The following is a 13,203-nucleotide window of genomic DNA, read 5'->3' on the forward strand; positions in this document are numbered from 1 at the left end:
TCTCTTTTTCTGTGCTACATGTAAGGCTATTTGTTATTGTGCTGTAAAAAAGATTTTCAATATAGATGCTGAAAAATAAAATGTTCGAATAACTAATAAACATCTATGTGGAAGCAAGGTCGCTTTCAGGCAAGTCAGTTCACTCGATGGGCAGTACTGAACAGCTATTGTCTATAGAAATCTGTAAAGATTATGTCATTATTATATTTCTAATCAGCAATAATAGTAGGGACATTTTTCATTTTTACATTATATCATTTCTGGTGGCATAAAGCATATAGTAAATGTACGTTTATAATTCATTATCAGATTCATCTGAATACAAGGCAACAAAGCCATATTGATCCTACAGAGACATTAAAAATAAGGACGACTTTTTTTAGAGGCCATTTTGCTGAAATAATTCATAGCATTAAATAACAAGTTAGTGTTAATTAGTGGGGAGGGCGGTAGAGAAAAAATATTCAATGGAAAGTAAGAGCACAAAAAGAAAAGAGGAAACAGTGAACAACAGAAAGAGAGCAGAAGAGACAAAGAAAACTTGCTTGTGAAACTCATTAGGATGCAAGAGGGCATCTATGAACATTAAAGAGTGCTTTGTGTGTGTGTGTGTGTGTGTGTGTGTGTGTGTGAGAGAGAGAGACAGAGAGAGAGAGAGAGAGAGAGAGAGAGAGAGAGAGCTTGTGGATCTTGCAAAGCTAACCCATCACCAAGAGGTGATTTATAATTTGTGCACATGCTTGAGAAGATGCAAAAAATAAATAAATACATAAATAAATAATTAAATAAAAAAAGAAAACCTAAAGATATGATGGGAAGATGAAACTAAAAAGGATCAAAGATCAGTGAGAATATGGAATTTTGTAAGTGATCATTTGAAAAGTTTGCTTCTCTGCATGCATGGTGGTCCAAAATCAGAGCTCCACAGATAGGAAGGAGACCACTAGTTAAAAAGCTGTTTTATTTGTGTGTTATTTTCTTGACTATTTATTTTATGATAATTATTTGAATAAATATTATGAATTTTGGAATTACATATTATCATCACAACAAATTAAAGGTTTAAATTATTCAGCATGAGTTGAGAGTGTTCCAACGATCATCTTGTGCTAAAAGAGAAACAAAAGAAATCCTGATTTGAAATACAAATGAGTTCACATTGACAAGTGAAGTAATGCAACATTAAAAAAAAAATTTCTTTCATTCATTCTTTCAATCAATCAATAAATCCCTGATTTTTCTCAGATTACTGGATCCACTGTACACCATCCTTCAAAATTTGGGGGTCAGAAACTTGCTTTTTGAATGTTTTTATAAGAAATCACTTGCTTATCAAGGTTGCATTTATTTAATCGAAAATACAGTAAAAATAGTAATATTGTGAAATATTATTACGATTCAAAATAACTTTTTAAATTTGAATATATTTTAAAATATAATTTATAGCCATTACTCAAGTCTTCAGTGTCACTTGATACTTCAGAAATCATTCTAATATGCTAATTCGGTGCTCAAGAAACATTATTATTATTATCAATGTTGAAAACCATGCTACGTTTTCCCCCAGGATTTCGTACATAAATATACATTTCAAAAGAAGTTGAAAAAGAAATCTTTTGTAACATTATACATATCTCTATTGTTTCTTTTGATCGCTTTCATGAAACTTTGCTGAAAAATAGTCACTTAACTTAAGAACTTAACAGTAGTGTATATGTTTTAGTTATTACCACATTGCATAAAGAGCTCTGGAGGGAGATGGGGAAAACTAATATGACTATAAAGTGGAATTAATAAGATAAACGTAATCATAATCCATTCAAAAGATGTCGTTTAGAACCTTGAGTCGAACACAATTCATAGTCTTTCAGATAATCTTGACATTCATGGCATGAATGTGGCAGCACTGGCACTGCTAAAAAACACCAAGGGAAGTTTTAAACTGTTATATCATTGTAATGAATAAACCTTCCTAATCATCAGGAAGAAGGAGGCGGGAACCGGCGGACAATCAAATGAAACTTTAATAATCAAAATAAACACAAAAATCCAGGCCTGGTCCCTTCTCGTCCATCACTGTCGTCGCTCCGGTTTTATATCCCTCCATCTCCTCCGTGGGACTCGAGACCGGCGAGTGTCGCAGGTGTCGCTCATCTCCAATCACTCCACCGGCCTCGCTCCTGTTCCCACGTCCCTCGGCCCCGCCCCACTCGTCACATACCCTCATCGCCCCTCGCAGGCCAGGGGGTACTCCCGAGACTGCGCTCTACTCCCCCCCCAACCCCCCCTCTCCGGGGGGACCACTCACGGTGACCTGCAGGAACATGGGGGTAGGACAGACGAGGCGAGAGAAAAGGAGATGGAAGGAGGAGCAACAGAGACGAGAGAGGGGAGAGAGGAAAAGAAAAAAAAAAAATCCGGTTCCCAGACGCACTGCTGCTCGGCCCTCCACCAGCTGGGCGATCTCCTCCGCGGTGCCTGGCGGTGGCACTGGACGGCCCTCGGCGGACGGCACGACACTCCTCCGCCGCCCGGTGGACGGCGACGGGTCCTCCGGTTTTGGGCAGCCGGCAGGAATCCCCCGTTCCCTGCTCCTCCCTGTTCCGGCGGATGGCAGCAGGCTCCGGCCCCCTGGCCAACGGCGCCGACTCCTCCGCTCCCTCACGGACGGCAGCCGCCCCTCCACATCACGGGCGGCCGGCAGCGAGCTCGCCCGTCCCCGGCAACTCACTCCAGCCCACCGCCTCGAGCGTCCATGGTGGCACACTTCCTCGCCTGCTCGATGGCACCGCGGATTCACCACAGCGGCGAGGGATCTTCAGCAGCGCGTCCCTCCTTCTCCCGGGTTTCGGCACCACTGTAATGAATAAACCTTAATAATCATCGGGAAGAAGGAGGCGGGAAACGGTGGACAATCAAATGAAACTTTAATAATCAAAATAAACACAAAACAGCGCATCAGCCCCTCACGGACGACTGACGCGCACAAATAAAAATCAAAACACAAACTAAAATCCAGGCCTGGTCCTCTCTCGTCTGTCACTGTCGTCGCTCCGGTTTTATATCCCTCCATCTCCTCCGTGGGACTCGAGACCGGCGAGTGTCGCAGGTGTAGCTCATCTCCAATCACTCCACCGGCCTCGCTCCTGTTCCCACGTCCCTCGGCCCCGCCCCACTCGTCACAATCATGCAAATAAATCCTGAGGCTAACTGCCAGTTAGGTAGATAATGCAATGAGTAGCAGGACTTTAAAGTAGGTGTATGTAAGAAATCTATTTCAATTAATCATAAAATGGCCCTGATGTGTCACTAGACATTAAGAAATCATGTTCATTTCAAATACTTATATCACTGACAACAGTAGTCCGGCCAGGATATTGTCATTTAAAAAGTGGACTTGCAGCCCTCAACTGATGTTGATGTTGTCATTTTGTGTTTTGGCCTGATGTGCCTCCCTCCACCTATCTACAAATCACGAAGTCAGTAGTGTTTCGGGATCCGTGTTGCCAGCTTTGCTGTAACCTACCCTAACTCCAGTCGGATAAAAATGTCTAATGTTACTAAATCAAAAAGACCTCATTATAATTCAGAAATTCATTGTGACAAAGTCCGAAATAAAACCAGAATTTGTATTGGAGATGCTTTTGAAAGATGGAGACGGCTGAAAACGGAGAAGAATTTGAACACAGACGCCAACGTTGCTAATTTTCTCCTGGACAGGTAAGATTCATCTATGCTTGGCTAACTTGTACTTGATGTCAATGGACATTTCATATATTCATGACAGTCGAACAAAGTTATGCATGTTTGTGCAAAGTAACATAACGTTAGCTCACATGGACGTATGCTAACATTAGCAATGCATTATAGGAGCCCGTTTCTCTGTCATTATGCTGAGACGCTGAGGAAAACAACATTAGCACGCCCATTATGGCAATTTGAAACGTAATTGAGACAGTAGCCTAATGTTACCTCAGTAAAAATGATTCGTCATTTGTTCTTCACGTATATCGTGGACTAAGTTACACATGCTGCAAGTTGACCTGTATGACCATTGCTAATGTAATTTAGTTACTCTAACACTATTTTCTGATGGAACTGATGACACATATGTCACACTGTCACATACGAGCATACATCTTTACGATTATACTGTCACATACGAGCATACATCTTTGCGATTATACTTTCACATACGAGCATACATCTTTACGATTATACTGTCACATACGAGCATACATCTTTACGATTATACTGTCACATACGAGCATACATCTTTACGATTATACTGTCACATACGAGCATACACCTTTACGATTATACTTTCACATACGAGCATACATCTTTACGATTATACTTTCACATACGAGCATACATCTTTACGATTATACTGTCACATACGAGCATACATCTTTACGATTATACTGTCACATACGAGCATACATCTTTACGATTATACTGTCACATACGAGCATACACCTTTACGATTATACTGTCACATACGAGCATACATCTTTACGATTATACTGTCACATACGAGCATACATCTTTATGATTATACTGTCACATACGAGCATAAATCTTTACTATTATAGTTAACTAATGACAATTAGTACATTTTTTAAATACATAATTACTTATCAAAATATCTCTCATGAAGCATAAACATAATTAACAGAAAAAAAACTTACTGTGTACGTCTGTTCGTCACTTGCCATTGGAAGCTCATTGAAGCAGCCTACCTTTCTGCTGAATCCTGCAGCTTATCTGGCAACCTCGAGTCAGGGGGTAGGGGGAGGGGATACACCGCTCTACAGTATTTTTATAGTGATTGCAGTACCAGTTTTGGCCACAATCCTACATACGGCTCCTTTAAACCCTCTGAACTAGAAGTTCTGACATCAAACAGCTGGCTACATACAGTACACCAACATCTGAGTTTATTAGTTTGAATGTTCTCCAACACAGTGGGAAAAAAAGAAGCTGATTTTGTTAATATGATGCCTTCATCACATCTGAAGAAAGAAATGCAGGAAGGTTAGGTTTAACTCTGTGCGTTTATATCTTAAAATTCTTGAGCAAACGTCAGAGTGAATCAATAGAAAGAATAAATTAGACTTCTTGTACGCGCTAACCCTGGCCTGCTGTGTGAGTGTACTGTTTCATTTTCTCTGAACACAGTTGCCTGGAGACATGATGATTGACGTGTTTGCTTGCTCTCTGAGGGTGTCTGTGAGCCGATCCAAGCCTGTGCTACTGGCTCAGTGAGTCAGCAAAGTTAAGTGGGCAACATTTTAGCATCATTTACTGCGGTCTGTACTGTAATCAACTCAAGCCAGTCAACCACTGAGTGTTGATTTATAATCCAAACCAATAAACAGCTGATATTTTGGAAGGATGTATGTGGGATAACAAACTGCAGGCTGCCTACTGGTAAGACAACTATGAATAAATGTGAGTAATCAGTGTGACACACTCTCACAATAGTCAGTTTCATTATTCTGAGACTGGAAGTTGGCAGGAGATCACTTCCTCGATGTGCACAGACCACAGAATTACAAAATCGGACTTGCCGACTTAATCCAGTACCCAAAAGGTATTTAAGTAAAATATGTTGATTTCTTAATGTCAATGTGGCCAATGAGATATATACACTGATTCATTCTGCACTCATTCAATATATTATTAATATTATCTCCTCTATTATTTTCTATGTGCCAAGTAGACTAACATTTAGGGGTTAATATTATTTTTGTTGTTGATGAAATAAATTAATACTTTTATCCAGCAAGAATACATTAAAGTCTAATCTCTAATATATATATATATATATATATATATATATATATATATATATACAAACACACACACCAAGTAGTATTAGTTTTTTTTACTATAATTATGAAAAATACACTTTTTTATACAGCTTAATCTCTATTCAGACTGCATTCTTGCTGTTCATATCTTTCAGACTGGTGGTAAAGACTCCCATACTCCATTGTGTGAAGACGACAAGCACCACTGGGATTCTTAACGCCACCAACACAATACGGAACTCCCACATGACACTCCTTCAGACAGCTTCAACAGAACTCTGTGGGCTGAAACATGGTGAATAGTGATTGTTCTCTCTCTCTCTCTCTCTCTCTCTCTCTCTCTGCTATTTCAGCTTCCCTCGGCCCTGTGCCCTTCCCATTAATAAATGATGGCCTCTGATCAGCCAGGTTTCACGACTGCAATTATATTCAACATGCAGCAAGTGAACCAACATGGAGCCAGTCAAACTAGCTGCATTTGCCCAGCTTAAACATGTCAGGAACAAGGAGGACATTAAAAAACGAGACATGAAAGATTTCAGAAGTGGCGAAGTGTGTGCTGCAGCCTGATAACGCTCCACTATCTTCCTCATAGTTACTGGAGATCTGTTCAGAGCCCTCCTTTCTCTACGACCCAAACCAGGAAGCTAAAGTCAGAACATCTCTTATGTGTCCTGAAGAGGGAGTTGGGATGGGTGGTGGGGGGTTGGGGGGAAGAGGGGTATTCAGCACCTTGGACAGCTTCTCACAAAGCCTTCCCAATCCAGTGCCATTTAAATAAGATCCATGAATGGCGGCATTCTCCTTTCCACACTTTGGATTATCTTCATTCACATGCAGTCCCAACACTATCTTTGTTTCCATATTGCATCCATCCACGCACCACATTTACGTCCCTTCACTTTTAAAATCTCAATCATGTAATAACCCACACATGCTTAACAAAATGCTGTCTGTGCAAACTGGCCACTCAAAGTCCAGATAGGACTTGCATATATTTCAAGCACTTATTGCTGGTAATGACTATGCATTTGCAATGTGTGTGGTAATTAAGAAATACGCTGACATTAGCAGGCTTGAGCCTGAAAACATTATGCTTTACACTCAAAGGAATATATGTTTATACACATTTGGCAGATAGGTGAAATGTGCACTCAACAGCATTCAGCTTGCAGTGTTTGTGTGCACTGGCATCAGACCCTAGGGAATTAGTCTAATGCATAGTGATATGCAAATATATTCTACTTTTGAATCGTAGGAGCCATATTTGGTTCAAAGGCTGCAGTGGAGGTAAAGAATAACATGAAATACTGCCTAAGTGTATTCTTTGATCAAAAGACTTGGAACATATTGTACAGTCCAGTCATATGGACTACTTGTATGGTGCTTTTTTGTCCTTTGTTGATATTGACCTCCCACTGTCACAATTAAATATCCCTATATGAGAAAGATTTGTGCAAATTTGTATTACAGATGTTTTACACAGAAGGATCAATCAATAAATTAACTAAATCAAGATTCCTAAAAGGGAAAGGTCTCTCTCTCACACACACATACACACAAAACTGAAATTCTGAAATAATGTTTAATAAACTTTTTTCTTAAGTGGAACACAAAGGAACATTTTTGTTTTTAAATCCATTTAAGGAAAATTTATGGGGAAGTCAAAAGTCCATATAATGAAAAAGTCAATGAGATCCAAAACATCAATAAACCCCTTTTCCATTGTATGGCCAAAAAACACTGTGGAACACACAAGCTTGGAATGACATGAGGATGAGTAAATAACTTCATTTTAAAGCAGCAAAATACTGAACTAGATCATACAGCAAGCTCCAAACTGGAATCTAGTAATATGTGGTGTATGTACGTTTCAATTATGCATTAACATTCTAATGACAACTTCTCTTATCTTTGTTCAGATGTGTGCTGATGTACATAGAAAGGGCAAAAAGAGCCATAAAGAAGAGTTGAAGAGAAAAATCAATACCATGTCTCAAATTGCTCTATAAATGGTTGCATTAAGTGTCTCTAAAGGAAATAAGAGGCAGAGAGAAAGAACATGTGGAATGAATCATTGCTGCCCATCCTCAACATCAACAACATATTATTATTGACATACTGTTTACTGGCAAAGGTTGTAATCAGACTACCTCCGCCTAAATCAGTGACAGAGATGCAAACCAATGAATTAGCAACATGGCTGATATTGTCAGACACAGTAAAAGTACACTGTAGTTTACTGTTGTTATCAGTGATACTGGCTAACACACACTTCAATGACTGTGCTGGTCAATACAAATCCTCTCAGCTTATCTCTCCCTTAAGTCACAGGTAACACATTAAAGCCTTTCGGCAGTAATTGCAGCTGTCTTGCAGGCTTTCTAGAACTAGATGGCTCTAACTATAAGCCAGCACATCAGCGGTTTAAAAAGGCCTGTGTTTAAGCATGTCATGATTGACAGACAAAAGGTTGTTAAGGTCTATGCTGTACCGAAAATCCTTTACCTAATTTGGTGTTCATGGTCAAAAATGGCTGGCCTCTTAAAAACTGCTGGTAAATCTCCTTATGATATATTAATCACCAAAACTTGCATTTAGTCTTTTTGGCAACTTGTTTTCTTTCAATTAGCATAGTGGTTTATTTATTTCATTTTTTTTTTTTTTTTGGGGGGGGGGGGGGGGGGTACTGACTGGTCATATATCAGTCATTGGTCTGGGATTAAACACATTTTTGAGTGCGAAAAAAATTGATTTGCGAATAATTTTGATAATATTGTCTCAAAAACCTGATGTGCATGAGCTCAGATCAATGAGGACTACAATCACTCATTTACAAAAAGAAATACAAAGCGTGCTAATAAAATAAGAAATTATAACAAGAAACAAAACAAGCTGATAAAAAGATTGAATCCAATATTTGGTGACAATATATAACATAAGAAGCACTTTATTTGTATGCCGATCATAAAATATAAAAATATATAAAATAGTTCTGGGTAATTTAATATTTTTTTCAGCAAGGACATATTAAATTGATCAAATCTATCACAGTTACCACCAAAAGCACTGAAAGCATTCATCAACACAATGTTTTTTTAACACTGATAACAGGAAATGTTTTTTGAGCACCAAATCATTTCTGAAGGATCATGTGACACTGACGACTGCAGTAACGGCCAGTGTTGGGTGTAACGCTAAGTAACACGTTACTGTAATTAAATTACTTATCCACTGATAAAGTAATGGATTACTGCTCATTTTTTAGGAAATGTATTTACAGTTACTTAAAGTACGTGCGTTACATGCAGTAAATTATTTAAATAGTTCCAAAATCAATATTGAATTTGAAATCTTAATTGAGCATCTAAAGATAAAATTTAATGCTGCGTCTTTAACCCTCTGCACGCCAGCGCATTCACTTTCAGCATTTCCTGATTCACAGAAAAACCTTAAATACTCAGATACAGATAAGATTAAAATCTATCGAATCTAAAAATTTCCTACTTTTATTTGTGTATACTGACAATAACAACAAAACATTGTGCTTTTGCAAATTAAACAAAACAAACAGGGTGCACTTTCTGCCGTCTAGGTCTCCATGAGCAACTTTCTACATGTCACAAAGTCAGCGAATATTTGACACAGAGACTTGAGAAATATGTCTATAGAAAGCTTGTGTCTACTTTTAAATGAACGAATTCAAATCGAAAAAAAATATGCTCTGATTATGTAATCCGTATGAACCTAAAGTGAGGTACAGTCTTTCCCGTATCTGAAATGTTTTGTTTAACCTTTCTGAAGCTTTTTTCCCCCTTCAGATATGTTGTTATTAGGGTATTTCTATTTGTTAACCAAAGAAGGTTCAATAAAAAAAAAAAGTATTACAGTTTGTCATGTATAGAATTGCCGAGAGGCCTGGGAGAAGTTAGGAAGGCTCAGCACAAGGGAGTGATTTTCAAAATGGCAGTTGTGATTTATTTCTGAAGCTGCATTGTACAAGGAGCAGTCCTCAAAGTGAAAAAGAACACACAAAAAAACAACAAAAAAAAACACTTATGGAATCATACATACACTGGGGCTACAAACAAAAGCAAAAATGCTGTGAGCAGCAAAACTGGCACTAAACAATGCCTAGTGGTACATCCACCAAACTTGACAGCATGTCTCACCTCAAACATGTTCAAACGCTTGCATCCTCTCACAGGATGCAACCCCCCCCCTGCTCCATCCATTGTTTAAATAGTCTGTTTTCCCGCCCAAACTCTATTGGGACAAACCATTATCTCAGGGTAGAACCCTTTGCCTGTAACACTCATCACAGACTTCCACAGCTAACATTAATACATAAATAACATAACTAAAGTTCATGAACTCACTTCTGACATATAGTAACCACGATACAAACATGCATAACATAACACCACAAAAACTTACATTAAACATTAACACCTCATAGCACTCATGTTTCCCTCCATTTTGTAAAATGGTACATTCCGGATATGCGCACTACCCTAACCCACCACCAAAACATTGGATCAAACAGGTAAGATCAAACATGTGCTATAAAATGTAAACTCCCACAATAAAGAAATAATTTAAAACAAACAATGACTCTCTATTATCACTCAACACTAACACATTGCACCTTTGATGTTGGTACTGTCCCTCCTCATATACATTGTCAACACACAATATACAATAACTTATTTCTGGACCCAACACACCAAGTAAATTCAGAATAGCATTAGACTGGCACTCTAGTGATGATGATGTAAGTGACCTAGCCCATAATCACACAGTTGTTTTAAAGCTAAAAGGCTAAATTATTCTATGTTTGACTCAAACTGAAAGAATAAAGAGTTTAATTTCTATTAAGGTTTATATGGATTTGAAGATGTAGCCCAATTAGCAATTTGAATAATTAAGTTACTTATTGAATAACTAAGTTACTTTTCAGACAGAGTAATTAGTAAAGTAATTTAAATACAAATTGATGATGTAATTAGTAATAGTAATTAATTACTTTTTGAAAGTAACTTACCCAACACTGGTAACGGCTACCAAACAAATCAGCTTCAGGAATAAAGTCAATTTTAAAATATATTCAAATAGAATAGTCATTTAAAATGTTTATAATATTTCACAATATAACTTTTTTTTTTTGTGATGCGTGAGCATTAGAGACACACATTTAAAAATAATTAACTTTTTAAAAAGTAAAGTGTGCATATGTAAACATTCTCTCTAATTTTACTGAAGAAAATGTGGAATTCTTTGCAGCGCGTAAATCTCTGCAGCCACAGCCTAACAAGTTGAGTTTATGGAAGTAACGTCTGGAACCGATCCACAAGCTGATACACATTCTGCATGGATCAACAAGAGAAATCCACACAAAGCTGTGAGGAGGGTCTTTTTGCTACTTCACAACATCTCTGAAAGGCTTCAGATGGAGACAAGCAAATAAAGCCGGGATCAGAATCCCTGGAGAGAAGCAGTGCCTCCGTACCATGGCAGCATCCATTGTTTACTCTCACAGTGTGAATCATACTCTCTGCAGAGCACTCCCAGACTTAAGTCCCACAGATCTAAGGACAGCTAAGACATTCTGGTGGCTTAATTCATCTGGTAGGAGGTTTTGAATGACGACAGGGGGCAGGATGCCAGGGGAAATCAGAACTGAGTTGCCCTGCTAAACATTAACTTACCTAGCTCCTCACATCACTCACAATGCTAGGACTCATTTAACCATCCCAATGGATAACTGACCTAGTCATCACTGTCATCACAGAGAAACAAACCAGGCAGAGCCTGCAGGCTGCAGCTACTCAAGTTCTCTCAATGGCACACACTGGGTGTGTCTCAACATCCAGAATATTTATTTATTTATTCATTCTGTTCTGTAAGTGCACAAGCTACATTTTACACAACGCTGGAGTATCCCAATGCATTCAAATGGACCTTTATGAAACTTTTATGCAATCTTGATTGCACATTATTAAAAACAACAAAGACTTTAGATGTTTGACTGCAGTACATAACCCATTACTGTTTAAATTCATGAAATCCAGTTTTCTCCATCAATAGTTTATATTTTTACATAAAAAAACATCAAACCAATATTATGAAATAAAAATGAATTAAATAGCTTTAAACTTGATAATAAGCTGAAGTGACGCTTAATACATTTAAATAAATGGCCAATTTGCCATTTCAGCAATAAATATCTGAAGGAAACAAATACAAAACCACAGAAAGGCTGATAATTTAATAACTGATTGGTTATTTACACGAAATTGTTTTACTTTAATTAAATTAAATATTTGAATCCCATAACAGATTAAATAACAAGCCACACTAGATCCACTGGCCTATGAATCTGATGTTTAATAAAATTTCATCATCATGTTCAAGTCAAGCAGGTGTATACATACGCCTGTAAATAATCAATAATAATGCTTCAAACTTCCCAATATGACACTCACCGCTTTGCTCTCCAAGAAAGACGAGTTTGAATTTCCTTAAAGGGTTTCCAAAGTCATTACTCACAGACATGTTTGAGGGCTTGTTTTTTAACAGCGTGTTCCCACCGGTGTGAACGTCTGGATGGGGCAGCGCGATGGAAAAAGCGGCGCTCCTGTGCGTTTGGAAACGGGAATGCTGCACTGGATCCGCTGTCAGGCTGGGTAGCTGCTGCGCATGCGCGGCCTCACCTCTCCCGCTCTCTCTCTCTCTCTCTCTCTCTCTCCCGCGCGCACATACAAGACGTGATGCTGTATCAACCCACGGAGCGTGACGTCATGCTATATCAGCAAGAGCACATGACGTCATGCTATATCGTCCACCGTAAGCTCTGGAGAGTCTGCTTTTGATTATATATATAGACCATCTATATATGTTATTACTGGCATATCTTGACTTTGCTTGATTTATTTGTTAATTGGTTAGTGCTTGGGGTTGAGTAGTGGGTAAATCTCAGAGCTGTTAATCTAAAATCTGCTTGTGTGATCAGTAATTCCCAACCGGGGGGTACTCGGAAAGAATTCCCATTTTGATAATAAAAGAGAAAATTAATAGATTACAATAACTAACCAATTACGAATAATTTAGAATTGTGCAAATTTGCTGAATTTGTTTACATAACTAAGTAACTTTAATAACATTAATGATAAATAATATCTAGTATAATATCAGATGAAATTGGACAACCACCAAATGCAATATGTGCATCTCCTAAAATATTTTTTTTTTCTTCTGTATTTACTACATTGTGAGCTTCATAAATTTGTCCATATATGTAAAGAAAGGAGAGCTGTGCCATAGTGTTCTTTTAGTCGAAACAACATGCACTGAAATCATGGGTTTGCAAATCACAATTGTGACTTTT

The 13,203-nt window shown here is 38.1% G+C and overlaps 1 protein-coding gene across 3 annotated transcripts in view; it reads right to left on the bottom strand.

Annotated features, from left to right (window-relative positions):
- The window catches only part of LOC132161232 (ras-related protein Rab-6B-like), a 103,640-nt gene extending 91,094 nt beyond the window's left edge, over positions 1-12,546 (bottom strand). The window contains exon 1 of one of the 3 annotated variants that reach the window (XM_059571150.1): positions 12,302-12,546. In XM_059571150.1, the coding sequence (XP_059427133.1) occupies positions 12,302-12,371 (70 nt within the window). In that variant the 5' untranslated portion in view covers positions 12,372-12,546. The remainder of the gene's footprint in view (positions 1-12,301) is intronic. The other 2 variants (XM_059571151.1, XM_059571149.1) reach the window with 2 other exon arrangements.
- Positions 12,547-13,203: the final 657 nt, after the last annotated feature.

Source organism: Carassius carassius, chromosome 17 (assembly GCF_963082965.1).
Source record: "Carassius carassius chromosome 17, fCarCar2.1, whole genome shotgun sequence".
Lineage (NCBI taxonomy): Eukaryota > Metazoa > Chordata > Actinopteri > Cypriniformes > Cyprinidae > Carassius > Carassius carassius.